This window comes from Camelina sativa, chromosome 16 (genome assembly GCF_000633955.1).
Source record: "Camelina sativa cultivar DH55 chromosome 16, Cs, whole genome shotgun sequence".
NCBI lineage: Eukaryota > Viridiplantae > Streptophyta > Magnoliopsida > Brassicales > Brassicaceae > Camelina > Camelina sativa.
In genome coordinates, this window is record NC_025700.1 from 17845313 (window position 1) to 17871742 (window position 26430).

The following is a 26430-nucleotide window of genomic DNA, read 5'->3' on the forward strand; positions in this document are numbered from 1 at the left end:
GATGGTTTGGATATCTCCTAAAATACCTGAAATAACTCCAATATGCAAGATGCATGCAAAACCAATGCAAAGACTACCTAAATATGCATATTATGCAAAAGAGACTGAAAACAATGCAAAACATTGAGTTAAGAGAACATAATGAATGAGAAATGCATGATGAAAGAGTGTAAAATATACACATATCACTCCACTCAACCCCACTCAACCCTATCATATGCTTTACTCATGTCTGTCTTTATAACCATAAATTTCCCTCGACATGACTTATTGGTCCGCAAACCATGAAACATCTCTTGGGCAATCAAAATATTATCCGAGATCAACCGACCTGGAACAAAAGCGGACTGTGTCTCTGAGCCGATTTCACATAACCTTGGACAATACCTTATAACCAACTCTCTTGTGGTTTAGCTTTGACGTTCATTTTTTTGAATGTTATTGTTGGGAGTCTTGGGACCAAATTGACGTGACGTAACGTTTTCTATAAGAATAACTACAATAAAACTTCTATAAATTAATAAGGTACAGACCACAAAATTCTAATAATATGTAGAGGTTTTAATTTATCGATAAATTAATAAAATATTAATTTATGAAGAGATATTTTCCTTTTATAGTTTTTAATATTTTCTATTAAAAATAAGATACTTTGTTATATTTCATATTTTTACAGAATTTCCTTAATTTATAAATTCTACTACTGATAGATGTTAATAGTTTACTAGATTATCCATATGAAAAATAATAAATGTTTAGAAGTTCAGAGTTTAGAAGAAATTAATGTTACTATCCTTCATGATGAAGTGTAAGAAAATATTGCAGTATATTTAGAACCAATTACATATAAAAACAAAAACTATCGCGTCTAGGACGCTCCACAATTTTTGGATGCAATGTGAAAAAACAACACAAATTTTTTTTGATGCAATGAGAAAGATTATAGATGAGCTCCAAAAAAAATGCAGTAAGAGTTCCTCTATGTCTTTTGCTACTATTATTTCATTTGTCTCAGTATTTTCTCAGCCCTGAGTGTATCCACAAATCTCTAGTGTTTTAAGATTTGAGAAATAAAAAGGATGGGGAAATTGATTAAGCAGAGTTCAGAGAGTGCCGTTGCCAATTACTGCAAATTGATACTCTTTACTGGTTAAAGTAGCAATCTGAAGTTAAGTAACAAATATGCAACAAAGAAAGAGACTTCAGAGGCTCATTTCATTATCCGATCTCAAATCCTAAAACGATCAATATCAGTAAATACAGATCTTACATACCAAAACTAATTAATGATTCCCTGAGTTATAATATCCCCAGCAACTACACTACTAGGCAGTGGGAACACCAAAAAAACATCTACTTTCCCAGGGTAAAAGGACACCCTTCCTTTACAAAACATCCTCGTGATAAAGATGAAGCCCTAATCCAAATCTTGCACACGCACGGCGAAACGCCATTGCTTCAGCCTTTTGCACAGCATCACCATAGCCTCTGTCATCTACAGGAGTGGTACCTGTTGATTCCCTAAATATCTTCACAACACCAAAAACAAAATGTTGAATTAGCAAATGGTTTCAGGTTACAAGCGCAAAACAATGAACACATAACGGGCTCACGGATAGTATGCAAGAAAGCAAAACACCACCACTTTTATCAATTCATCTCTAAGGTCTATGAGAGTAATGATAACAGAATCTACAACCCGGAGTTGTTGTTTCCTCACAGTTGCTAAACATACACTCTCTAAGCTTGTATTGGCTTGACGGTGGTTTCATCACCTTCAGTGGATAATTCAGATGTAGACAAAGAAAAAGAACAACAACTAGGTCTCTCTATAGCTTTGCAGCTTATCGGACAAAAAAGCAAAGAACTCAACCAGAGAGAGAACCACTTAGCCTAAAGTTACAAATAAAATCAAACCAAATGTAAACGAAGAGGGAGGGAAAGACCTCAGCATCAGTGCCGTAGAGAGTCACACGATAAGCCACAGTAACATTTTTCCCATCAGGAGAGTAAGTGATACTTCGAACTTCTCCTGACCATTCTGAGAAAACAGAGAAACACAGACACAAATGTCAAAACATGAAACCCAAAAAGAACAAGAAGGGTTTAAATTAAAACAGACCTGGAGCATGCATATTCATGATCCTATTAACAATGTGCCTGAGAACCATCAACACAAGCAAGTATCAAAGTATGAGCACCACAAACAAACAGGGTCTCTCAAAATCAGCCCCAAAATCAAAAGAAAGAGATTACCAGGGGATGTATTTCATGGAGTACCCATCTTCAACTCTGGTTCGGATGACTGAATCTGGAACCTTTTTGTTAAGCTCCTTGAGAATCTCAGCGAGTGGTCTACTGATTCCTGAAGTTGGAACATCGTTTTCAACTTCAGAAGAGAATCTACGAACACCCTTTCCCATTTCCCTCGATACAGCAGCTGCTCCGCTCCTCAACGTCCATTTCGCCGCCTTCAACCGTAACCCTAACCCCGCCATTTTCTTTCGCCGGACAAAATTCTCAAAGGTCACGTTTGTTTTGGGGGCTCTCTGGTCTCTGATGTAGGGTTTAGTTAATTAAATCGTTAAATTTAATTAATTAATTAATTAGGTTTAAGTTTAACTTTTATTATTAGAAGAGAGCAAACGACGACGTAGCGAGGGTTGTTGTCTTCTCGAACCAGATTCATCAATTACCTCTCTCTCTCTCTCTCTCTCTCTCGCTCTTGGCGTCTGTGTTCTTCTTTGCCCAGTGAGTTTAATCTAATCTCTGTTATGATTGCTTTTGGGACTTTTTGCAACTTCTCTTATTCAATCCCATCAATTTCCACAGAGAAAGTTCGAGTTTTTTTTTTTCTTTCTTTTTGCTTCTTCCCCAATTCTTATATTTTGTGCAATGAACTCTATCTGCAGAACAGGCTCAAGTAAAGAAAGAACAAAACTTATGGATTCATCGGATAAATGGGAAATTATCCATATACCTGAAAAGCCTGCATTGTCACCTGACCATCAGCCAACTGGTATGATTCAATCTCAAAGGCTTCTCCTTTTGGATTTTTTTTAGTCTATCAAAGGTTCTTTTTTGAAACTTCTTGTGTGTGTGTTGTNATTTAAACTTCTTTCTTGTCTGTGTGTTGTTTGTTCACAGTGAAGGTATATGCGAGTCTAATAAAACCCAAATTTGCCAATACAATAGTAAGGTTTGTCACTCTTTATTCTTTGATTAAATTTTGCAGCTGCTCTGCATAACTGTAATCTCATGAGTGAATTTGTTGACTCTGGTATGATTAGGCATTTATGTAAGATTGCTCCTTTAGAAGATCTTCGTCATGTTAAGAGAGTGAAGAAGAAGATTCTTCCTGATAGAGGTATCTCATTGTTAGTTTTTTTTGTTGGCGTGGTGGTGACTGAATATTGATACACCATAACATAAAAATTATGAGGTTTTGATTGTAATGCTTATTGGACAGGTGAAACTCAGTTGACTGTCATCTTATGTCTAGCACCTGAGCGTCACGATCATTTGAATGATAGTATACCACCTGATGTACAGAAACTCGTTGATCCCTATGAGTTGAGTCCTTTTATTACAGAAGTAGGTGTTTCTTTTTTTTCTCTTTTCTCACCGCAATTTTCTTCAAGGATTTTGTACATTTTGATTCCAAGTCAAAGATTTCTGCTATAATTATGATAGGTATGCAAATATGCCGCAGTGTCCAAAGAAGAGTGGGAAGAACAGAGTAAGATATGGCCAACTTCATTTCACCCTCCAACCTAGTAAGCTCCATGTCTTTTTTGTTTGATTTTGGTTTCTTGGATCTTGTTTGTAACCAAAGGACTCTACATTATCGGTCTTGTCTTTTTAATATCTAATAAGCTTTAGTCGTTCTAGATTAATCCTACTTCTTGATGATTTCTACTAGTGCTCTTATCTGCATTGTGATAGCAATATATGTCTTTGTTTATTGTGCAAAAGTCAATGAATTTTTTACTTTTGCATTTGGCAATGACAGCAATATAGATGGCATCGGTGGGTTCAGCGAGGAGGATACACAATCGATCTGCAAGTTCATGAGAGTTGTTATTGATATGGCAGTATCTGGTCATAAACCAGTAAGTATTTACCATTGATCTACATAACGTCGATATGAAATTTTAGACAATAGACCAGGCTCTCCTAATCATCTGTTTACCATGGTTTCATTACATAGAAATTGATCTCAGTTTACCACATTTCTAATGTACTTTTCAGCTTGTAAATGCTGCAGTGATAGTCGATCCCTCAGTTAGGCGAATAATAGCTAGTGAAACTGATCAAGTATATGCTTCGTCTGGCGACAACACTAGCACTGAGACTAGCCCCTATAAGGAAACGGGGGATATATGCTTAAATGACACACTTGAAAAACAGAATGGTTCATTGTCTGCTGTTGCTTGTCTGAATCTCTGGAACTGGAGTTTACAGCCGCATGACACTGAAAATTGTAGCCTGTGGCATCCTCTTAGGCATGCTTCCATGGTTGCCATTGAATCTTCTTCTGCCAGAGATAGACATCTGTTTCCCAATTCATCCGAGATTTTTGGTCAGGATCACGTTCAGCCCTCAAATATGGATTCTCCGGCTAAAAAGCAGAAAACAAGCAGTCAGGGTCCAGACGTAAGTTCATTCCAACCAAGATTCTTTAGTCTCCTCCACGTGCTTTGACTAGTACAGAATTCTCTCTTACACTTTTGAGCTACTGATAGGTCCAAATTGACAGCGGAGAAGAGACTCTTAGAAATCCTTCAATGGAAAGGCCGTACCTCTGCACTGGTTATGACATTTTCCTCCTGTTGGAGCCTTGTACAATGTGAGTTTCTACATACATTACCCTTCTAACATCCGCAAGTAAGTAAATCTAATAAAATGCGTGATATGTTCCCAAGGTGTGCTATGGCCCTTGTGCATCAAAGAATAAAGCGGATTTTCTATGCTTTTCCAAACCCTACGGCAGGTGGTCTCGGGAGTGTTCATAGACTTCAAGGGGAAAAGAGTTTGAACCATCATTATGCAGTGTTTAGAGTTTTGCTGCCTGATGACGCCCTTAGACAATTGGCCACAGTCTAATGCATTGTTGTAGTTGAGTAATAATTGTATTACAGGTTCTGAGTAAGAAAGCTGATTCTTTGTTCTTGTTCTTTCCAAGAATCCAAAATCTTATTGAGTTATATGTATACTATCAATGTTAGTCAACACAAATCATTTTGTTCTAAGTGCAATTTGCTAACCACTTAAAAGATCAAAGAGAGAGAGAGAGAAGCTTAATTCCTGAAAAGGCTTGTTTAAATTGGTATGTAATGAAGTCTGAATTTGTACTTACAGACTACAATAAACTAAAACCATCTTGGTCGGATATTGTCTAGAGAGGAGGAATCAGAGATCAGCTTTTCCAGGATATCAAGGGAAATGGATAACATCTCTGATGTTGTCAATTCCTGTAGCGAACAGAATCATACGTTCGAAGCCAAGTCCAAATCCACAATGCTTCACTGTTCCATAACGACGCAAGTCAACGTACCACTCATATGGCTCAATTGGTAGACCTATCTCCTAGATCCTGTTACATAAGACTACAGGTTTTGCTTCATAAAACTTTTATGATAAAAGAGTCAAAATATTGAATGTGTTTCACTTTCACATACCTCTGTTTGGCTCTGAGGCCAAGTCGACTCCCCACTCCACTTTGTTATCAAATTCCTTTCCTTCAGCTACAGTTTTCTCAAGTACCTCTATTGCTTTAGCGGATACTTAGTCGGATCCACCCGTTCCCACATCAATTCTCAATGGCCAAAGTTAAGCTCAATGCTCTGCTTCACACCTCTTTACCTTCGGGAGGAATCTTCAAAACTCCATCAACAGTAACACAAGTTCCCGTCGCAACCAACTTTGAGAGATGTAAAGAGAAGAATCAACCATAAGTAAAAGCAAAAGTACCTTTCCCTTGTAAAAGAAACTTGATATGGATTTTGCTTCATAAACTCGTAGTTTCCCTCAGGTTAGGGTTTTTTTTTTTTATCAATTGCTGAACCTTACTTGCTACGCGCGTTTACTACCCAAGGTGTGACCTTTGAAATGGAGATTTTTTTTTTTTTTTTTTTACTTCATTATACATTACTTTCATTATACATTACTTTTGAAAAGAGGTTGTCAGTACAGATGAGCTAATGGCGACAGTTTATTATATTTCTGAAATTTCGTACCACTCATATGGCTCAATTGGTAGACATATCACCTATCTCCTCGATCATAAAAGAGCCAAAATATTGAATGTGTTTCACTTTCACATACCTTTTTATGATCGTTTAAATGGAGTTAGGTGCCTTTTAAAGGAGAGTTAATTATAAATAAATATTTAATTTGTTTTTACTTAAAAGAAAAAGAATACCAAGTGGCCCAATCAAAATTCACATGATTTGGTAGTTTTGTTCGTTTTGTTGATATAAACCTAACACTCACACATAATATTTCAAATTGAAATTATTATTTTTAAAAGTGACAAACTAAATTAGTTTTCTTATTATGAACTTGAATCTAAAGATTTTTTAATAACCCATGGATAACTTCAATCTTTTTTTCTTTTTAACTCATCAATTTAATTTATAGTGCTAGATTCCATACTAATGGTTTCATCTTTATAGAACTCAGTTAAATGATATTTTTTAAATTATATTATTTTCTATATTTCACTTCCAGTTAAATATGATTGTTTTTGGGATCATTTTTCATTTTGATTAAATCACAAAGACCATATTTTTTTAATTAAGTTCTTTTTTTTTTTAAAACTCAATCATAAATAAAATAAATATTATATTGATCTTTACATATTTATCTATTGGATCACTAAACAAAATAGACTTTATAAATAAAGTTGATAGACTTTAAAAAAAATAGACTTTATAAATGGATAATTATATTGATCTCTAAATATTACATTGATTTTTACAAATTGTTAAAAATGGTACAGGAATATGTGAGATAACATAATAGATAATTAGAGATGGATTATTTCAACTTCATAACCTTATTGTGTGGTGAATATTGTAGAAAAGTATGAAAATAATGACTTATAAGAAGCTAATCGAAAATAGACAGAATGAGTATTTTTAGGAAGAGAAGTGATGAAAAATTACATTTAAAAAAATGAGAGTTACAATTCTAATTTATTGTTTTTTTAATACAATAGAGTGGAGAAATTTATTTAATGCATAATTTATATGATTTTAGTTTTATATTAAAATGTGAGTTAAATGTCAAGATTAAATATTTTTTAATTTATATTTTAATAGAAATATTTTTTTTGGTTAAAGTTGCATTGCCAAGTCGACCAATAAGAAGAGAGTGAAACCTTAATTTATTGTATATAATTTATAGAATTTTTTAAAAAAAAATCTATCAATGTTCAAATAAATAGACTAATATCAAAAAATAATTATTAGTGATTAATTGTTTTAAAAAAAATATATGAAAGCATATTTAATCATAAATTTTCTCATTTTATTCACATTATTTTTAGTAGTGATATATACATATATTAATCAACATGTAATTTCTTCATGAAATCAACATTTATTTTATAGCTTATATATACACAACTATTTATTTACTCTTTATCATTCTAAAATGAGTTAATTGTATTAAATCTTCTTTCCTACAATTAATTAATGTTAACTCTAAAGTTAATAATCCAAGATTATAACCATATTTTCATATATATATATATATATATATATATATATATATATATATATATATGTTCTAAACTATGTATTATCATCGTCCTAAAAAAAATGGAGGATAACAAACATAATAATCCTAAGACAACTATTATATCAGAGGATATAGTTGAAGAGATCTTTTACCATCTTCCAATAAAAGCACTCGTTACAGTCAAAGTCTTGTCGAAAAAATGGAAATCGATGATCGAATCAACGTATTTTTCCCACAAGCGGTTCGTTCGTACAGGATTACCAACCTCTAATATGAAACTTCTAGTTGTTAGTCAACAACTATCAGTCAAGTTTGATAAACAAGATTCAAACTCAACAACTTTGTGTTTGGATACTTTTTCTAGAGATGATGATCACAACAATGGAAAATATTGTCCTTCTTCTTCTAGTTACTACACTTTTCCCGATGATCCAGTCGACAAATGTAAAAAAAAACTATTCAAGTCTTGGGGTCTTGTGACGGATTGGTCTTGATTCGTATCTACGACGATTTTAGGTACATTTAACTTGATCAATCCGACGACTAAAGAACACATGACACTTTCTCCGGCATTTTCACAATGGCCATTTACTCTTAAAGTTAGATTAACCGCAACGCCCTATAGAACATGGAGAGAAGTTTCTCAACTAGTCTTGCTGAATTATGAAGGTGAATTAGTGAAGATGATCCCGAGTCTTACTGGATTTGGCAAAGATATTGTTACAAAATCATATAAGGTGATTTTGATATATCCAAGAGTTAAAAATTGTGATTGGGATTGTTTCAAGGCCAAGATCATACCCTTCGATAATGGTAAGCAAAGAGACACATGCTTTTATTGTTTAGATAATCATATATTCTGCAAAGAGCAATCATCAGTCTACGCAAACGGATCCCTCTTTTGGTTGACATTAGATAATACGTCGCACGAACTTTCAATGCTACTAGCTATGGATCTTCATACTAAAAAATTTCGATGGATATTGTTACCGAAGTGTTACTCCAATTATGCTACGCCTACTAGTATAGAAATGTGGAATCTCAATGATCGTTTGTGCCTATGAGATGTGCTAAACGGTTCAGATTTGGGCGTTTGGAGTTTAAAACAAGGATATCCTCCTGACGAGAAATGGGTGCAAATATATTCTATTAGTTTAACAAGTACACATGAAAAGTTTTGGATACTTGGTCTAGCGGCTGCCTATTTTCGAAGTGTTATAAAGAATCAATATCAATATTCGTTGGCTAGACAAAGAACAATTTTTTTTTCGCAGACAATGATTTCTTTTGCAAGTTTGATGCTTTGATGTTGTTTTGATTTTCACTTCGTCAAATCAAAACTGTTATGTTTTTAACAATATTATATATATAATTTAAATGTTTAGATTTATATTTTTATAAGTATATTGTCATTTCTATTTATTTGAGCTATTTATAAAACTGTTGTCACTTCTCTTTTCTTTCTAAGCTTTTACTTATGTTTTTGTCAAGGATATGTGATTTTTTTAAAACAATATATTATATTATACTAGATAAGGACCCGCCCGATGTGCACATCATTTATCTATCTCAAAGTAGCATGGTCCGGCAACCATTGAAACTAAAAACCCTTTGCCAACACTAGATCTTTTGATAGTAACTAATGTTAAATTTCATAATGTATTCGTGGAAGTAGTGTCTTTGACACATCATGATGTAGCCTCTATCTCCGAGCTCTTATGGATCTATCAAAAACGGTTTATGGTTTTCCAATCTATCTATCTATGTTTGTTGTAAGCTTGTGTTTTATTAGCCTATTTTGTCCAACCATTAGGTGTATTTTTTTACACCTAAGTACATTGTATGTTACAAATATATTCTTTACTACCACCTAGGAAAATATCTATATGAACACATTAAGCCAGCTATTATATGTCTATTTATTTTCACTTTTGCATAATTTCTTTAATCACTAAAATTGTAGGTTCAAGAAACTTCTCGGATAAAAAATATATTAGATAGTATAGTAATCAATGATGTATCATCATATAACCAAAAATGGAGAGAACCTCGGCTCCGTCCTCCTCTCTTATGGAGAGAACCTTGCGTCCAACCTCCTCCACCACGAGGAGAACCTTGGCTCCACCTTCTTTCCTTGGGGAGATAACTCTACATGCGTCCAATCTACTCTACCATGGAAAGAACCCTGGCTCTGCCCTCATCATGTGTGGAGAGAACATCTTCACGTCTTTTAGCTATCTCAAAGTTGCATGCTCCGACAACCAAAGAAACTAAAAGCCACTTTCCAACGTCATAAAATCTTTTGATAGTAACTAATGTTAAATTTCTCAATGTATTCATCAAAGTGTCTCTGAGCTCCTATGGATCTATCAAAAACGGTTTATGTTTTTCCAATCTATTTATTTATCTATGTTTGTTGTAATCTTGTGTTTGATTAGCCTATTTTATATAACCATTAGGTTGATAATGTTCTAATCTTAATCTCCCTTTGGGATTGAATGAATGGTAATAATTATGTCTGCATTAAAAAAGGTCTATGACCAACCAATCAAGGTTGAGAAATTAAAAAAAAAATAATTTGACATAATTAAAGAAATAATAGAAAATTATAAGCACAGTAATATATGAATCTCAAATCAAAGATGAAAATATAAATTAAATAAAACAATCTAAAAATACTACACTAATATTTAAAATACAGTATTAGAAAAAGAAGACGCATATATTAATCTTACCTATTCCAAACTGAAAAAAATGAGAAATTAGGAGAAAGTTTAAGTTTTGGTTTAAAAAACATAAGGAAAATTTACCTTCCCATTAAAACTTTTTTACCATTAGAACAAAGTTTAAAGGCAGTGTTTTTGAATAAATTATTTGTTAGAAAAAAAATGTGAGACAGATCTATGTTTATATAGAATTTGAGTATTTACATTTTTTAGAATTAATAATTAATTGTACATTCTTCTTATTCCTTTTTCTATTTTTTTGTTAAATTAATAACTTAAAATTAAAAATAAGTAAATAATGTTATAATTTCGAATTTTATGAAATATTTAATCTCCTTCAAATTATTTTTTAAAAGACTGTTAAATTTTGTAATTTTTTTATAATTATCTTTTTATATTGTTAATATTGTTTAAACAGTTTTTTTTTTGTTTTTTTGTCATTATCTTAAATCTCTTCTATTAAATATTAACTTTTACATATGTCAAAATCTTAGATTAATAATTTGACATATGTCAAAATTTTATTAATGGCTAACTTTGAAAACTCAATTTTATATAATAAGATATTTGGATATACGTAGTTATGATGAATAAATACAATATTTTGAACCAGTTTTCACGATTGTCAAGACGAAAGTAGGGATAAAGAGACAATTATTTGAAGTGAAGAGTTAGTTCCAATTGACTAGGCAGCGGTTAGGTAAGGTTGGCTACACGGACATGAGCTTCACTAACATTTACCAAATCCACAGTGAAGTCATCTCCATCTATAGGTTCACCCAAGAGACCAGCTATCCAGCTCTCACCCACCCTATGCACTAGACTGAAAGGGAAACTAATATTTCAGTTTGCATATCCCTAGACTTGTGACAATCATTCTCTAAGCCAATGGGCTCTCTGACCTAAAGAATCTACACAACTCTAAACAGAATCTGAAACATCTACTACAATCATTAAGAATGCTTGAGTTTGATGAATCGCATCAAAACAGCTACTACAATATTTAAGAATGCCTGAGTTTGGTAAATCGTAGAAAAAAACTAAGTTGATTTCAGACTAACTATTGTGTCTTAACATGAAACTAATATCAGTTCTCTGCTGCTCGAACCAGAAATAGTTTTTTCATGTCCGTGTTGAAAAGCCTTCTTCAAGACACTCAGTTCTAAGATCTTCCATGAGACCTTGAAACATAGATGGATCGCTCGTAACAACAGCATTCACACTTAAGTTAAGCATCCTTTTCATAGAATCAGCATCATCCACAGTCCACGCATAAACATCTTTGTTTCTCCTGTTGATCAGATCACGCATGGTTGTAAACACATGGAAAATGATGGGTGGGTATGTTTTCAGTTGGAAACATCGGAACATATTGCTTACCGACGCACGACTCTGACTAATTCTTCATCGATCAAGGGATGATAGACTCCCACAACCCTAGCACCCTTCATTCTTAGCAGGTTGCTTCTCACCCCAGTTGAATGATCCACCATCACAATGTATCCCACCTGCCAGATAAAATTTAAGTACAGTCTCAAGTAATGAGCAAGAAACTGGCTCTCAACTTCTCAATTGAAATAACCATTTTCTACTTACTGTAGTATCTGGTGCTTGCTTGATTATGTCCCTAGCCAAAGTGTCACTTTTGGCCCATACGATGCAATTCTTGCACTGTGCGCTCTCAATCTAACAGAGGACTGAAGTCAGAACTCAGAAATACCACCATTAAATCAAAGTTACTCAAAGGTACTTATATAAGAATTCTACTTCTGTGTATACAAGGAGAGAGATGATTAAACAAAGCTCTTCAAGAGCTAATACGTGATAACTTAATACTTACAACAGAAAGAATGTCTTGTGCCAGTCCCTTTTCAAACATTGGCGGTCCAACTTTCGCATCAAGAATCACTTGCCGGACTGAACTTGATATCAACTATATGATTCAAGATGAAGGATCTCTAGTTACTGAGCAGCAATTACAAAGCAAATCACGACTAGATAGTGATAACGAGAGCTGCAAACGTTGATGCATTACCGTTAAAGCTTGTTCAAGGGTAGGAATCCTACGATTTCCCGAGGTGCCTTTAACAATCTCCGAGACATCGAGTTCCTTGATCTGCAAAAAGATCATGAAAGGTTTAAGAGAAATGGATACAAACGAGGTGACAAGCACAAACATCGCAAAAGCTGGTAAAGAAAGGGGAGAGATGAGAGACCTGTTTCATAGTCAGATCTCCCACTTGAACAGAAGAGTTACGAGCAATACGCTGCAGATCCCTGACTGTGCGTGTGATCAGAAGATGAATTAACTAACAACTCCGAAGAGAATCCAAACACAGAAATATCGAAATAAGAGAAGAGGATACAACAAGGATCAGAGCTTGTAACCTGTTGTGGAGAGCGAATAAAACACCATCGGAGGAACGGGAAACATCGACTTCGATGCAATCAACTCGAGAACGTATAGCGAGACTGTAAGCATCCATCTGCGAGAGAGAGAGAGAGAGTAGAGAGTAAGGTAGGTAGTAAGAGTGTGAAGAAGAAGAAGAGATCGAGAGAGTGTACGTACGGTGTTTGGGAAAGCGAGAGTGGAATCGCCGCCGTGAGCACATACAAGTGGAGGATGGTGAAGCCAATCGCACTTTTGCGCCACAATCTGACGAATTCGTCGGAGTTTGAAATGGAAGAAGAGAGGAGGGACTATAGTTAAGAAGACCACAGCGAATAGAAATATTCTCTTGACTTTTCTCGAATACAATGGCCTTAAGAAACGACGGCGGCGAGTTACTCCTCCGTCGAGTGGCCGTCTTCTCTGCCGCCATCCGAAGATCGCCATTAGCTGAAAAGACGAAGAAGGTTGTTTTACGAGCTAACGACGACGTTTAATGCAATCTGAAAGAAAACGAGAAGTTTACTAATTAATCGGGAAAATTACATTTTCAACTTTTGAAGTCTCGCTCAATAGCAATTTAAATTTGGAGAGAATTTCACTGACACTATAAACATAAAATGATTTTACTAACACTTTAAACATTAAAACTAACTTTCCTGTTTATACCTCCATAAAAAATGATAGAACAATAATATCCGTCAATGCAAAATAATTAAATTATGTTGATTAAATTTTAATTTTAATTAGTTTTATTTATATATATATAAAAAATTATGTTCATCTTCATCGTAGACAAAACTTTTTTACTACATTACTCTCCACTAGAATCTGATTCAAACCGATTGACTTCTCATGGAAACCAATGAATCTGTTAAATATGTTGTCGACTTCAATTTTACATTTGTCAAATGTTTTAACTTTACCTCTAATTTTTCACTATTTTGCTTTGATTCTTCTTCTATTGTGTTTTAATCACTCGTTTCAGAGATTTATCAATGACATAACTAATAAGTAACCATGATGAGAGTAGGGTTGGACGAGAATTTATGGTCAGACGGTGAATAGACGAAAATATATAGTTTTTTTTTGTTTTTGTTTTATTTTTTATTAATCGTAATAAATAATTAAATTAAATTTTAATAAATTTAATTAAATAAGTATTTGAATCAACCTAACATAATTTAACTATTTCACGTTAATGGATATTATTGTTTTGTCATCTTTTATGGCGGTGCAAACAGAAAAGTTAGTTTGAAGGTTTAAAGTGTTAGTGAAATTATTTTAAAGGTTTATAATGTTAGTGAAATTATCTTGAGGTTTAAAGTGCTACTCAATGACACTTTGAAAGTTAAAAATATAATTTTCCCCTAATTAATCACCATCGACCATCAAACTTGCCTTCTTTTGAGGATATAGATTTCTTCTTTTTTAATGTGACATTTTGTTAGATATAAATTATGTTCCTCCTATAAATTATTTTCAGTTTACAAATTTTTGTAAATTTATATATGAAAACTTTGATCAACAAGGATTAAAAAAAAAACATTATTGTTCTCATTCATATCTTAAGAGTCAGTGAGTCAGTAATGTAAAGTGTAAACCCATAAAATAAAATTAGAAGTTTAAACACAAAAAAGAACAGAAAAAAAAAAATCACTTCCTAGTCTTATCAAGAACTTCAATGAATCTCTTTGGAACTCCATAGTGTTCCACCATGTATCTCGCAAGATTATCAAACACACCTCCTTGAATCAGAACCTCGTACCCTTTCTTACCTGAAAGCAACACACACAACAAAACAATCATCTCTCAAATTGTTACTTATCATTTACAAAGATGATGAGATGAACAAAACAAAAAGGATATAGATTTTTTACTCGTACCTGGAAGTTCTCCAACTGAAGTACTGCAAGCAAACTTCTTCTGCAGTTCTGATCCAAACAAGTCTGGTTCTATCAAGAACGTCTCCATCCCTGTGACCTTGGTCACTTTTTTGTTACCTTGTCTTCGTTCTGTCATTATCTGAACCGGCTTTATAGCTCCTTTACGAACCACAGGTTCACCGCCTCCTCTCATCACTACGTGATGAGGCTGCATTCTACCTACAAACGTCGACCCAACATCTTTTTTGTGAATCTCTGACGGATATGCTGATCCCTTTTTGATAGCTCCTTTGAACAATGAATCGCATAGTATCGCATCCAATACTACCATTGTCTTGTTTGTTGGCTTTACCAGATTTTCTTTCTCGATGTATCTAAACACAACATCAGTGGCTTCGGAAGCTGTGTACAGATTTCCTTTGTCTTCCCCAACTGATGCAAATATTGCACTGTTGTGTATGCTAGGTTTATAGACCTCTATGATTTCAAGCATTTTCTCTGACTGAGGTTGCGCTGTGGAGCGCTCTCCAGGAGACTCAGAGATTTCAGCTTTCTTCTTCTCTGGCTTGAAGGATTTGTAATCTGGGTGGCTGCGGTTGACTGAAATCAATATAATCTCCTTCTTATGCTTGTCTTCTTTAACAGATATCTGCGCATATATTTCAAAGATTGTGACAGAGTGTAGTTGCCAATCAAGACACCAAAGCAAATCAACTAGCAATTATGCTTATATCAGGGAAAATGTAAATGTACCAATGTGTTACAGACTTTGAAGGAGATACAGTTTACAACACTTGCTACTAATAGTTTCCTAAATTAATAAGCCTGCTAGTTTTTGCAGTTAATCATCTACAAATAACATCTACTAACAGTCCTGTTATATCAAAACATAAAATCAAGCAAAAAGAAATACCATAAGACAAGAGAAATTAGTAAGAAACTGACCATTCCAGTAGACGCTTTAGACTGCAGCCACTTTGACAGCTTTTTATGGGAAGACTTCTTAATGTCAAGTGTGAGACCAGATGGCCTACAAGGTAATACATGATTTGCCCTGCACCACTCACAGGAAAACATATGTAAGCCAAACGTAGAAAGGAGAATAAAACAGACAATTCCAAATGTTTAGCTTGTCATATACGGAGTCAAGAGTAACACAAACACGAACGGAGCATCAGAGCATAATACAAACAACCCAATCATAGTCAAAGCCAACAAGGTAAAGCGGGATAGCATACATCAGTAGGTACAATACCAACCCAATTCCAGAATATAGTTGGCTTTCCATATAACAAAAATATCTGAATAGTGCTCTTACCATAGAGTACTTCCTGGGATGGGAAGGTCCTTCTCCTTTAGAGTTGTATGCAATGCTTGCAAAAGGCATTGGTCAAGAAGGGCATCTACCTCCTCAGGGGAGAGAATATTCTGCTTGTCGGCATTTGCTTCATTAGCAGAAACGTCATCTGTCAAGTTCATCTCATTCATGCTCCCAACCAAATGTTCTTCAGTATCATTCTTTGCATCCGTAACAGAGGTTGAAGGCCCAATATTGTTAACATCACCAGATTCATCTTCAATCTCTGTGCTTGTCTGTGGACCAGCTGAAGAGTCTGAGATTTCTTCAACTGAACCAGAAGCAAGGTACGATGGATCCTCCATGACAACATTCTCCATAAAACCAGCATTTGGAACATAGTGCCCCTCAGCTGATTCCCTGTGAAACACATCTGCCGCATGTAAAAAAACTAAATTCTTTCAAAGATAACAAAAAAAAGAAGAGGAAAAAAGCAAGCTGTTGCCAGCATCTCATGTACCAAAGGAAGTCACGGTAATAATGAGTAATCCGTAAAGCCTTCCCTCGCAAACCTGCTTTAAGGGCTTCTTCACTACTCATTGTGGTACACCCAACCTTCAAAAACATCACTCAAGACACAAACTTCAGTGTCGTTAAGAAAACTTATATCGGTTAGCAAAATATAAAGAGACTTACCGCAATAGGTGCAGGATTTCCAGGAACTTGGACAGCCCATATTTCTCCGGCAGAGAAAGAGGGAAAGCCTTGGGAAGGGATCCATATACCTGGGAACATCAAATCTGCACCGCCTAAAACATACCGTGAAACCTCACCTCCTTTCAACATAAAGGAAGGTAACATTTCAGGAGCCTCCCAGAGAGCAAAAACTGCAACAGAGTAAAAAACAAAATACAGCTAAATCAGATTGAACTATCCCACTCATCACATGTCCAGGTGTTTGATGAATCAGTACAATTTCTGCAAAGTGCAAACCTGTGGGGAATATCTCAGTTCCTCTTCCATCGATATCAAAAAACATGGGACATCCACCTTCGATACTATACACATGGACTCGATTCTGAAACTTGGAAAGAGTTATCTCGACCTAGACAGAAACAATCAATGGCTAAAGTAAGCAAACAGCGAAACGAATCAAATCATAGCACAATCCGATAGAGAATCAATCAGATGACACGAATCAAACAGTCCAAGTAATCTACCCAGGCAACAACGATACCAAAACTAAGGGGAAAAAGAAGAAAAATCAGACCTTGGGAGGAAGGATTGCGTCGAGGAGTTCATCGGTTAGAAGGGGAAGCCTATTTCGTACAGTGCGGCGGAGTTTTTTCCGGTCAGCGCCGGAGAGACGCTGGTGAGACTTTGCCTCCACGGCCTTCTTGAACATTCTGGTTCGCCTGTAGTGTCGCTTTACCACCGCGTGACTCGAACCAAAACCAGACCACCACCAGTGTCGTCGTTTTGGTCTCTCTTAACCCCTCCTACTTTATGTTTTCGGTTATGATTTCGCTTCTAAGCCGGCCACGTGTCTCTTGCATTGTAATTTCATCAAACCGGTTCAACAAATCGGTCCAGAATTGTATTATTTTCCCTTTTGGAGCGCAAACAAATCGGCCGCGCAAATTGAACCGACTTTTCGCGACATTTGGCGACGCCCTGGGCATTCTGAGTTCACGTTTTGGGTTTTCGGGTTTAGGCATATAGAACCCATTCGAGTCTTTTGTACTTACGGGTCAGATTTGAATGTTATCCGTTCGGATTCGGGTTTTTCGGGTATACCCGAACTCAAACAAATCATAAACAAAAAAACATATGTATATATATAAATATTAAATGTTTCACGTACTAGGTTTGATTCCCCTAAATGCATTTTTACATTTAATTCGGACTAGTTCGGGTTTTATTTTCGGGTTTGAATAAATATCTAAACCCAATCGGGTATCCGAACCTCAGTACCAAACCCGATCGGGTTTTACACAAAACTCTAGTTCGGTTCAAGTTCGGATTTGGGATTCAAGTTCAGATAATTTGCCCACGGCTAATTGGCGTGAAGCATCAATTTTTTATAATTAGGGCAAAAACCCAATCATAACGTGAAGAATGTTGCTATTATGGTCGCCCGCACTCAGTGAAACTGCATAGATCGCCGCATCAATCTCGTTCTTTGTTTATGATTTGTGATTATTCTCTTCTATAGCAAAACTTAGATGAGAAAGTGATACCAAAACAATGGTTGCAGAAAATGTCATAAAAATGTGCTTGTCGCTAGTGGCTTGTTGGTAGCATTTTAAGCATGGGTCAGTGCTTGTGACTACGAGCTCGACTGATCGAGTACACTTACCAAACCAAAATAAAAGAAAATGTCATGAAAAGGATTTTTCTCTCCATTTTTTTTAATACTTTGACTACTTAATTGGGTTTTTTATGAGAATACTTTGACTACATTAATGTTATTTTTAGTATCATTGTACTAATTAATGAGAAAAACCTTTTTTTTTTTTGTCTCTCATGAGACAATAACTTATTAGTTATCAGCATAATTTACATCTTTCGACGTTTTACATCGATCACACATATGGTTCGTTTTAAGGCATTTCAGTTTATGAAATTATATATGTAATAAGTTGAATTAAAAAAACAAAGCGTAGTAATCATGGTTAGAAAATTGGCTTCAATTCCTTCAATATTTGCATTCAAGGCTTCCTTAGTAAATTAACTATTTGTATTTGAATGAATACAAAAGTAAATATATAACTAGATTAATTTACAATAAAACGTAACCATGCTGAGATTTGTTTAGAGAGCATTTAGTTTCATACTTTCACTAATTAGAAACTAAAACTCTTATGGGACATCGTAATTATGAAGAAATCGCCCTCCACTACATTTCGAATTAGAAACATTCATTTAGGAATTAGGACACGTGTTGTATGATCAACTAGCAGAAGATGACAATATATATCTTTTGTTACTGACTATTCTAATTTAGTGAAGATTAGCAATGCATTAATTACGGTTGAAGAAATTCCCAAAGAATAAAAAGTTACTTTTTTAAAAAAGATTTCCATTTATCTTACACGTTTTAGTAGTTTGGTTCTTCGAACACAATTAACAAGTTCATAACTTTTTTTTAAAGGCTTTCACTTTAAAAAAAGTTTATTAGTAGTTTGGTTTCCACGTATACGTATACAAACTTACTTGCCAATTCTTTTAATTTTTTTTATTCATAAATGCATGAGAAATTTCACACCCAAAAGTTGAATAACTCTGTTTTATGAATGGGCTTTCAAGCTTAAGAAACAGAGTATTGAAACATCAGTACTTTTTTTTTTTGAACTAAAAAAGAGTCATATCTGAACTTTGAACGAACATTATTCTTTAGCACAAATAAACATTAACACAACATTAACACGACAAATAGAATTATTGTTTAGAAAAATAGTTATAAAATATCTGAACTGAAAGAACATTATTATTTTAGCATAATTAAAGGTCAACACGACAATAGGTATTAAAACGAACAATCCCAATAAGACCTATCACTAGAGGAACACCATTATTATTTATTTATTTAGCATACGTAAAGAAATTAGCGACAATAGGACTTTGAGAGAGGGAACAACCAACGAGTCTTTGATCATAATCAGCGGACCAATTCTTGTTCTTCACATAAGGTAAAGGCTATCAACGTGATCCAAGAAGGTTCGAACAGTTTTGTCATTGCCAACCACTCCTTGAATCTCAAACCTTCTGAAACTCTCTTGTATTGTAATACAACACACAGTAGTCAGGGCCGCCACGTTTGGTAGAGTATTGTGCAAAAACAAGTTCGTTTTCTCCAATGGTACCTTGGAAATAAAATTCCTTCGCTCCAACAGCTTCTTCCCAGTGAAGAATCTTTATGGGGGTTCTCTCCCATTGTTGCGTACTCTCATCCAAAACAATTATATGAAAAACTTTAGTCCCATTCGGTTCATCATTCACAGTTTCATTGTCCAAGTTCGGTTCATCATTCACATCTTCTTTGTCAAAGTCAGAGTCATTAACTAAGGCAATTTTCTCTTTGTAAAACACAAATCTCCAATTTGTATAATCAGAATCATAATCAGGATACCTAATGACGGCAAACTCTTCAGACCTCACATTGAAGCTCATGAGCACTAATTTGTCACTATTGGACTGAGATTCATCGGGTTGAAGTCGATAAGCTCCATAGTACAAAACCCCTCCTTTACATATTCCTTCAAGTTGTAGTGAAACACATGCATGTTTATGTGGACATGTGATCGATCTCCAAGATTCTTCTTGACCGGGCTCCACCGTCAAGACTAGATATTCCAAAGCTCCACCTAATGGTTCATGGGACTTCAACTGCGTGAGGCATAACACCTTGAATACATTTGTAGCTTCAGCGTATCCGAGAAAACTTGTTATGTAAGAATCTTCAGGCGCTTGGATCTCCGGTAAAGTATGAAACATTCTCGTACCCGGATTGCAAATCGCAAGCTTAGTTTTTAACCTAAGACAGATCAAACCTCGGATGGGCTGAGAAACACCATATTTTGAATGTAGAGAAATACGCAACTGTTGTTGTCCAGAAGACAACAATGGTTCCTCCTCTTGGTAAACAGAGTAAAACAACACCTCAGTGTAAAGTGGTTCGGTTGTTAAGGTTTGCTCTTTATAAATAGTGTCAAACCACAACATCGTAGGTTCGGGTGGCTGTGATGTATCACGTTGGACCATGAACATCACTCGAGGCCTTGTCATCGATCGGCTCAAGTAATCAACATTGAATTTCGTAGAGCGGATCATGGATGCCCATTTCTTCGAGACAAGGAGGAACTTCACCAAGGACTTCAGAGGCAACCGTGACAGAATATTCATTTGATGATCTTCAGTAAGTGACTCGAAATTTGATTTCTCCATTCTTGTTTTTTTCTTTCTTTGTATTTGTAATGATATTTTGTGCTTTGAGATATAGAGAGACTAAACACACATCGGTGGTATTTATAACAGAGTAGTCTCATAGTTTGTTACCAACGTTGTAACTTGTGAGTGCGGTGATGATTACTTGTTGAGTCGTAAAAACGCGTACATCCTTATTTACATATCATGATGAAATGTTTTACATCTAAAAAAAAAACGAAAGTAGAATGTTTAGCTCCACACGTTAACAACTTACTAAAATAATTGGCCAATTAGCGTAGAGACTACTAAATACCATGCATGAAAAGTGATAATTTGCTTTCATCTTACACGTTTTAGTAGTAATTTAGTTCTAATTCCAATACATTGATAACAAGTTAACATTTGTCTAAAGGTTTTCGCTTTAATTCTGTTTTGATTCTGTTTTGTCTTTTGAGAAGGACGATTACTAGACTAACACAGAGATTTGGTGTAGCCAAGCCAAGCGTGACTTGCAAGGTTTTCTTTCATCGTAAAAATCTAGTCGATCGTCAATGCACAAAAATAATTTCAGATATAGAATTTAACTTCTTCTTAAAAGTTTTCACTTTTCACTTTTATTCTTTGTACACAATTGTTAAAAGAAAGGTTTTCACGTATACGCATAAGATACTTACTTGACAATCCTTTTAAATTCCTTTATTTATTTTTAATCAGGTTACTCGTTGAGGATTGTTTGGGTTTATGTTAGGATTTAAAATTGAAATAAAAATGACGTAATGTTATTTACTCATAAGTATGATATTATATAGAGATGATTTGTTATATAAAAAAACAAAAGGTAAACTATTATTCTTGGTAAAAGAATTTCACAGAGAGTTACAAAGCTCAGCCAAAGAGTAAAAGAATAATAAACAAAAGCAGATGGTAAAAATTGATCGCAACAAAAAGCAATGTCATGATTAAAAATCCAAATCTTTAGCTATTTTATGTCATATACCAGCACCACCAACCATTTTCGGTTCTCCAAAGCCTTGTCTAAGAGAAACTCTTATGACCACCCCGGTTTGTTATTGAGGCTGAGGTCGTGTGAGTCATGGTCCTGATAGTGCGACTTTAGATGGTTCGGTCTTATTAAAAAACGTTACTTTAGAGTAGACTAATAAGGTCGGTGGCTGTTACTCTTTTGGCGTTTATAAGATAGAAATATAGCTGGAAATCTTATTTTAAACCGAACCGAAATAACCGAACCGAACCAAACCGATATTTTTGGTGTTCGGTTCGGTTTCGGTCATGATGGCTGAACCGATCAGTACAATTTTATTTTCAAAAAAATCGAAATATTTCGGTTATTTCGGTTAACTGAAAACTTTTTTTATTTGTTTTTAAACTTTTTTTATTATTTTTTATTTTTTAGGAAAAAATCTAACAAAACCGACATTTATACCTAAAATAACCGAATCACCTGGAAAAACCGAAACTGAAAAAACCGAAATATTTGAAATAAAACCGAAAAAACCGAGATTATCTCTAAATAACCGAAAAATCTGATTTTTTCATGTTTTTAATCAAATTTCGGTTAATTTCGGTTTTGAAACTTTAAAACCAAATTAACCGAGAAATCAAAATAACCGAACCGAAATATATTTTGGTTCAATTCGGTAAATTTTTAAAACTAAAAAAAAAACTGAAAACCAAATTAACCGAACCGAATTCACCGAAATAACCAAAGTCCGAGCACTAGTTTTTTCTTCTAGCAACGTTTTGTTCTACGAATCAAATGTTACTTTCTATAGTGGAAAAGAATATTACACTATTATACTAAAGAAATTTTCCCTTTCTCTGTATTATAATACACCACAAATTTTTGTGCCTCTAACCAACGGTATGGTGCGAAAAACAAGTTCTCTTGTTCCAATGGTAACATCCAATGCCATCGTCGTCCCATATATCGACAATTCCACTTTTTAACACAGAGTCATCTACCAAGGCAATTCCCCATTGTAATTCACCAATTTCCAACGATGATCATTAACTGTAGAGGTTTCGCCTCTGTCATGTACTTCAATGATAGTGAAATCTTCAGTACTCACGTTGAATCTCATTACCAGATATTTGTCACTATTGGGCTGAGCTACATAGTGCAAGAAACCTCCTTTGAATAGTCTTTGAGTAACTGGTGAATGATCATGGTTACTTGTGATCCGTCTCCAAGAAGAGTCTTCAACCGATCCCTTTGTCACCGTGTATACATGAAACTCCTTAGTTCGCCTACCATCTCCGAACTGTGTAATACATAACACCTTGAGTACATCCGTAGATTCATCGTATCCGAAAAAACATCTTATGGATGCTCCGTTAGGCCTTTGGATCTGAGGTAAACGCCGAAACTTTTTCGCACTTGGGTTGCAAATCACAACATTAGTACCACCTCGAAGACAGATCAAACCTCGGATGGGTTGAGAAACTTCATCAAGTGGTACTTCTGCTTCGTTGGTGCGTATCTGTTGTTGACCAGACGACAACAATGGTTCCTCCTCTTGGTAAACAGAGTGAAACAAGGCTTCGGCTTTGTTTCGCTGGATTCTTACATCATGGGCGACGAACAACACTCGAGGCCTTGTCATCGACCGGTGCAAGTAAAGATCTTTGAATGCTTTTGTGCGGATTAAAGATGCATATTTCTTCTAGACGCATATGCATCATGAATGTCACCAATGATTTCAGAGGCAACCGTGACATGATTTTCATTTGTACATCTTGAGGAAGTGCTTCGAAGTTTAAATTCTCCATTTTTTTTTTGTTCTTCTCTAATGTATGTATTATGTGTTCTAGGAAAAAAAACACAGATGTGATTTATAAAGAAATCTCAGGCTTTGTTACCAACGTTATGACTTTAGAATTTAGTGTAACTTGTTGAGTCTTGTAACACACATAAATCTTTAATCTAACTTTATTAAATTTCATGCTTGAATCTTATAACGAAAGGAGAAATCATATGTTCCATATGTTAAAAACTTACTATAACTCACATTTAATTATTTGTAACTGCATTCATGATCTTTAACAAAAAAAAAACTTCATATGCATGAGAATAAAGATGCGGATTCCAATTTAATTCTGTTCAATTCACATCTAGAAAAAATAGAAGAAATTTCATGAATGCATGATAAATTTCACATGAATGCATGCATCAGAAGTTTCACACCCAAAAGTTGAATAACTCTGTTTTATAAAGAGGCTCACATAGCTTGAGGAACAGAGTATAGAAGAAACGTTATTAATTATATATCTGGAACTGTGAACAAACATTATTATTTAGCATAAATAAAGTTAACACGTCAATAGAAATGAAAAGGAACTAAACCAAAAAAAAAAAGATGAAAAGGAACAATCCCAATAAGACTAGTACTACTAGAGAGACAACATTATTTTCTAGCATAAGTAAAGATTAACGACAATAGCTAGGACTTGAGAGACAGAGCAACCAACGGGTTTGTGATAATCATTTGTGGACCAAATCGTTGTTCTTCACATAAGGAAAAGACTATCAACATGATCCACGAACGTTCGAACAATATCAAGTCGCCAACCACTCTTCCATTTCCAATATTNGAGTATAGAAGAAACGTTATTAATTATATATCTGGAACTGTGAACAAACATTATTATTTAGCATAAATAAAGTTAACACGTCAATAGAAATGAAAAGGAACTAAACCAAAAAAAAAAAGATGAAAAGGAACAATCCCAATAAGACTAGTACTACTAGAGAGACAACATTATTTTCTAGCATAAGTAAAGATTAACGACAATAGCTAGGACTTGAGAGACAGAGCAACCAACGGGTTTGTGATAATCATTTGTGGACCAAATCGTTGTTCTTCACATAAGGAAAAGACTATCAACATGATCCAAGAACGTTTGAACAACATCATAGTCGCCAACCACTCTTCCATTTCCAATATTAAACATTCTGATAATTTTTGTGACTGTATCGTAATACAACACAAAGAGATCACGGCCGTAACGGTTATGGTAATGTGCGAAAACAAGTTTTCCTGTTCCAATGGTACCTCTGAAATGAAGTTCCATATCTCCAACGTTTTGTTCCCAACAATGAATCTTGATGCGCTCTCCCCGCCATTTCCGTGCGGTTTCATCCAAAACAAATATCTGAAAAACTTTAGTCCCATCCGGTTCATTCACAACATCATTGTCAAAGTCAGAGTTATCCACTAAGGCAATGTTCCCATCATAAATCACAAAATTCCAACGGCTATGAGCAGATCCATCAGGAAATTCAATGACGGTACTAAACTGTTCAGACCTAACATTGAAGCTCATGACGACCAGAGATTTGTCAATACTAAACCTGGCTCCATAGTACAAAACCCCTTCTTTCCATAGTCCTTCAATAGCTGGTGAATGATCATACTTACATGTGATCCTTCTCCAAGGTTCTTCATCTTCAACCGATCCCACCGTCAAGACATGATATTCCTTAGTTTCTTGACCTGACATCATCAAGCTTGTCCTACATAACACCTTGAATACATTCGTAGCTTCATCGTATCCGAGAAAACTTTTTATCCAAGCATTTTCATGTGCTTGGATCTCTGGTAACTTCCGTAACTTTTTCGCACCCGGATTGAAAATCGCAAACTTAGTTCCTAACTGAAGACAGATCAAACCTCGGATGGGCTGAGAAAAATGACAAGCCATTATATCAATAGGAATACGCAATTGTTGTTGACCAGACGACAACAATGGTTTCTCCTCTTGATAAACAGAGTGAAACAACACCTCAGTGTCAGGTGATACGGGTATAAGTCTTCCCTCTTGATAAACAGAGTTCAACCACGACATATCAAGTTCAGGTGGCTGCAGAGCCGTGCCTATGGGCAATAAAAAAGGCATTTGCCTCAAGCCCCCACCATTCTTTCATATATTTTTTGTGTTTGTGAAATCATAATCAGTTTGCTATCAAATATTTAAGAAAAGAATTAAGTAAGAACTTAGATTATGAGAATTTGGTGAAAACATTATTTAAATACAAGGAAAAAGACTATATCTTAGTTTTTAAAGATTATTGTTTTGTTTTCAATAATTTCTATGTTTTAAAATGATTTTTACATTTATTTTATTTACATTTTTTTTTAAAAAAAACTTTCAATTTCAATTTCGCCTTAAGCCCCCGTAAATCTGGGCACGGCACTGGGTGGCTGTGATGTATATCGTTCGATCATGAACATCAGTCGAGGCCTTGTCATCGATCGGCTCAAGTAGATTTTTCGAAATTGTTCCCCAAGGATAATAGATGCCCATTTCTTCGAGACGATGAGGAACTTCACCAAGGATTTCAGAGGCAACCATGACAGAATCTGCATTTGTAGATCTTCATGAAGTGATTCGAAATCGAAACTTGAACTGTCCATTCTTGTTTTGTTGTCTAATGAT

At 34.9% G+C, this 26430-nt stretch overlaps 7 protein-coding genes, 1 long non-coding RNA gene and 1 pseudogene across 11 annotated transcripts; 2 read left to right on the plus strand and 7 right to left on the minus strand.

Annotated features, from left to right (window-relative positions):
• LOC104750980 lies at positions 1184–2557 on the minus strand. Its single transcript, XM_010472841.2, has 4 exons — positions 2257–2557; positions 2123–2160; positions 1947–2041; positions 1184–1529 (listed from the first exon to the last, which is right to left on the minus strand). The coding sequence occupies exons 1-4, from the start codon at positions 2496–2498 to the stop codon at positions 1386–1388; spliced, it is 519 nt and encodes a 172-aa protein (XP_010471143.1). The 5' UTR covers positions 2499–2557; the 3' UTR covers positions 1184–1385.
• Positions 2662–5252, plus strand: LOC104750981 (probable inactive tRNA-specific adenosine deaminase-like protein 3). Of its 3 annotated transcripts, none has more exons than XM_010472842.2 (10): positions 2662–2751; positions 2913–3019; positions 3148–3199; positions 3291–3367; positions 3470–3594; positions 3694–3776; positions 4013–4112; positions 4252–4656; positions 4746–4849; positions 4926–5106. In XM_010472842.2, the coding sequence occupies exons 2-10, from the start codon at positions 2944–2946 to the stop codon at positions 5104–5106; spliced, it is 1203 nt and encodes a 400-aa protein (XP_010471144.1). In that variant the 5' UTR covers positions 2662–2751; positions 2913–2943. The 3 variants fall into 3 exon arrangements, with proteins under 3 accessions (XP_010471144.1, XP_010471145.1, XP_019093590.1); XM_010472843.2 differs by having other exon boundaries at positions 2918–3019; XM_019238045.1 differs by lacking the exon at positions 2662–2751 and having other exon boundaries at positions 2944–3019; positions 4926–5252.
• On the minus strand, positions 5288–6058 carry LOC104750982. The gene is made up of 2 exons (XR_761738.1): positions 5682–6058; positions 5288–5596 (listed from the first exon to the last, which is right to left on the minus strand). It is a non-coding gene; the product is annotated as an uncharacterized LOC104750982 (long non-coding RNA).
• Positions 7827–9053, plus strand: LOC104750983 (annotated as a pseudogene).
• Positions 11402–13377, minus strand: LOC104750984 (glycerophosphodiester phosphodiesterase GDPD4-like). Of its 2 annotated transcripts, XM_010472844.2 has the most exons (8): positions 13042–13377; positions 12861–12958; positions 12689–12749; positions 12508–12588; positions 12313–12405; positions 12069–12158; positions 11853–11980; positions 11402–11763 (listed from the first exon to the last, which is right to left on the minus strand). In XM_010472844.2, exons 1-8 carry the CDS (start codon positions 13306–13308, stop codon positions 11595–11597), a joined length of 987 nt encoding a protein of 328 aa, XP_010471146.1. In that variant the 5' UTR covers positions 13309–13377; the 3' UTR covers positions 11402–11594. The 2 variants fall into 2 exon arrangements, with proteins under 2 accessions (XP_010471146.1, XP_019093747.1); XM_019238202.1 differs by lacking the exon at positions 13042–13377 and having other exon boundaries at positions 12689–12753.
• LOC104750986 (eukaryotic translation initiation factor 2D-like) lies at positions 14391–17557 on the minus strand. Its single transcript, XM_010472846.2, has 8 exons — positions 17315–17557; positions 17038–17149; positions 16741–16931; positions 16565–16659; positions 16066–16464; positions 15693–15801; positions 14748–15396; positions 14391–14639 (listed from the first exon to the last, which is right to left on the minus strand). The coding sequence occupies exons 1-8, from the start codon at positions 17447–17449 to the stop codon at positions 14518–14520; spliced, it is 1812 nt and encodes a 603-aa protein (XP_010471148.1). The 5' UTR covers positions 17450–17557; the 3' UTR covers positions 14391–14517.
• LOC104750987 (putative F-box protein At1g70970) lies at positions 19480–21045 on the minus strand. Its single transcript, XM_010472847.2, has one exon. It carries the CDS (start codon positions 20989–20991, stop codon positions 19804–19806), a length of 1188 nt encoding a protein of 395 aa, XP_010471149.1. The 5' UTR covers positions 20992–21045; the 3' UTR covers positions 19480–19803.
• On the minus strand, positions 22953–23597 carry LOC104753776 (putative F-box protein At1g70960). The gene has a single exon (XM_010475977.1). The coding sequence runs from the start codon at positions 23595–23597 to the stop codon at positions 22953–22955; it is 645 nt and encodes a 214-aa protein (XP_010474279.1).
• LOC104753778 (putative F-box protein At1g70970) lies at positions 24856–26430 on the minus strand. Its single transcript, XM_019237787.1, has 2 exons — positions 26184–26430; positions 24856–25854 (listed from the first exon to the last, which is right to left on the minus strand). The coding sequence occupies exons 1-2, from the start codon at positions 26406–26408 to the stop codon at positions 24856–24858; spliced, it is 1224 nt and encodes a 407-aa protein (XP_019093332.1). The 5' UTR covers positions 26409–26430.

Excerpts from the sequence above, each read along its gene's own strand:
- LOC104750980 (XM_010472841.2), bottom strand. The coding sequence starts at position 2,498 with ATGGCGGGGTTAGGGTTACGGTTGAAGGCGGCGAAATGGACGTTGAGG. Across the intron at positions 2,042-2,122 it reads CATGAATATGCATGCTCCAG|AATGGTCAGGAGAAGTTCGA; the intron begins GTCTGTTTTAAT and ends CTGTTTTCTCAG. Across the intron at positions 1,530-1,946 it reads TCTACGGCACTGATGCTGAG|ATATTTAGGGAATCAACAGG; the intron begins GTCTTTCCCTCC and ends GGTGTTGTGAAG.
- LOC104750984 (XM_010472844.2), bottom strand. The coding sequence starts at position 13,308 with ATGGCGATCTTCGGATGGCGGCAGAGAAGACGGCCACTCGACGGAGGA. Across the intron at positions 12,959-13,041 it reads CTCTCGCTTTCCCAAACACC|ATGGATGCTTACAGTCTCGC; the intron begins GTACGTACACTC and ends TCTCTCTCGCAG. Across the intron at positions 12,406-12,507 it reads CCCTTGAACAAGCTTTAACG|TTGATATCAAGTTCAGTCCG; the intron begins GTAATGCATCAA and ends TGAATCATATAG.
- LOC104753776 (XM_010475977.1), bottom strand. The coding sequence starts at position 23,597 with ATGACAAGGCCTCGAGTGTTGTTCGTCGCCCATGATGTAAGAATCCAG.
- LOC104750981 (XM_010472842.2), top strand. The coding sequence starts at position 2,944 with ATGGATTCATCGGATAAATGGGAAATTATCCATATACCTGAAAAGCCT. Across the intron at positions 3,020-3,147 it reads ACCTGACCATCAGCCAACTG|TGAAGGTATATGCGAGTCTA; the intron begins GTATGATTCAAT and ends GTTTGTTCACAG. Across the intron at positions 3,595-3,693 it reads TGAGTCCTTTTATTACAGAA|GTATGCAAATATGCCGCAGT; the intron begins GTAGGTGTTTCT and ends TAATTATGATAG.
- LOC104750987 (XM_010472847.2), bottom strand. The coding sequence starts at position 20,991 with ATGGAGAAATCAAATTTCGAGTCACTTACTGAAGATCATCAAATGAAT.
- LOC104753778 (XM_019237787.1), bottom strand. The coding sequence starts at position 26,408 with ATGGACAGTTCAAGTTTCGATTTCGAATCACTTCATGAAGATCTACAA. Across the intron at positions 25,855-26,183 it reads CATCACAGCCACCCAGTGCC|CCACCTGAACTTGATATGTC; the intron begins GTGCCCAGATTT and ends ACGGCTCTGCAG.
- LOC104750986 (XM_010472846.2), bottom strand. The coding sequence starts at position 17,449 with ATGTTCAAGAAGGCCGTGGAGGCAAAGTCTCACCAGCGTCTCTCCGGC. Across the intron at positions 15,802-16,065 it reads ATCCCAGGAAGTACTCTATG|GGCAAATCATGTATTACCTT; the intron begins GTAAGAGCACTA and ends TGAGTGGTGCAG. Across the intron at positions 15,397-15,692 it reads CTAAAGCGTCTACTGGAATG|ATATCTGTTAAAGAAGACAA; the intron begins GTCAGTTTCTTA and ends ATATATGCGCAG.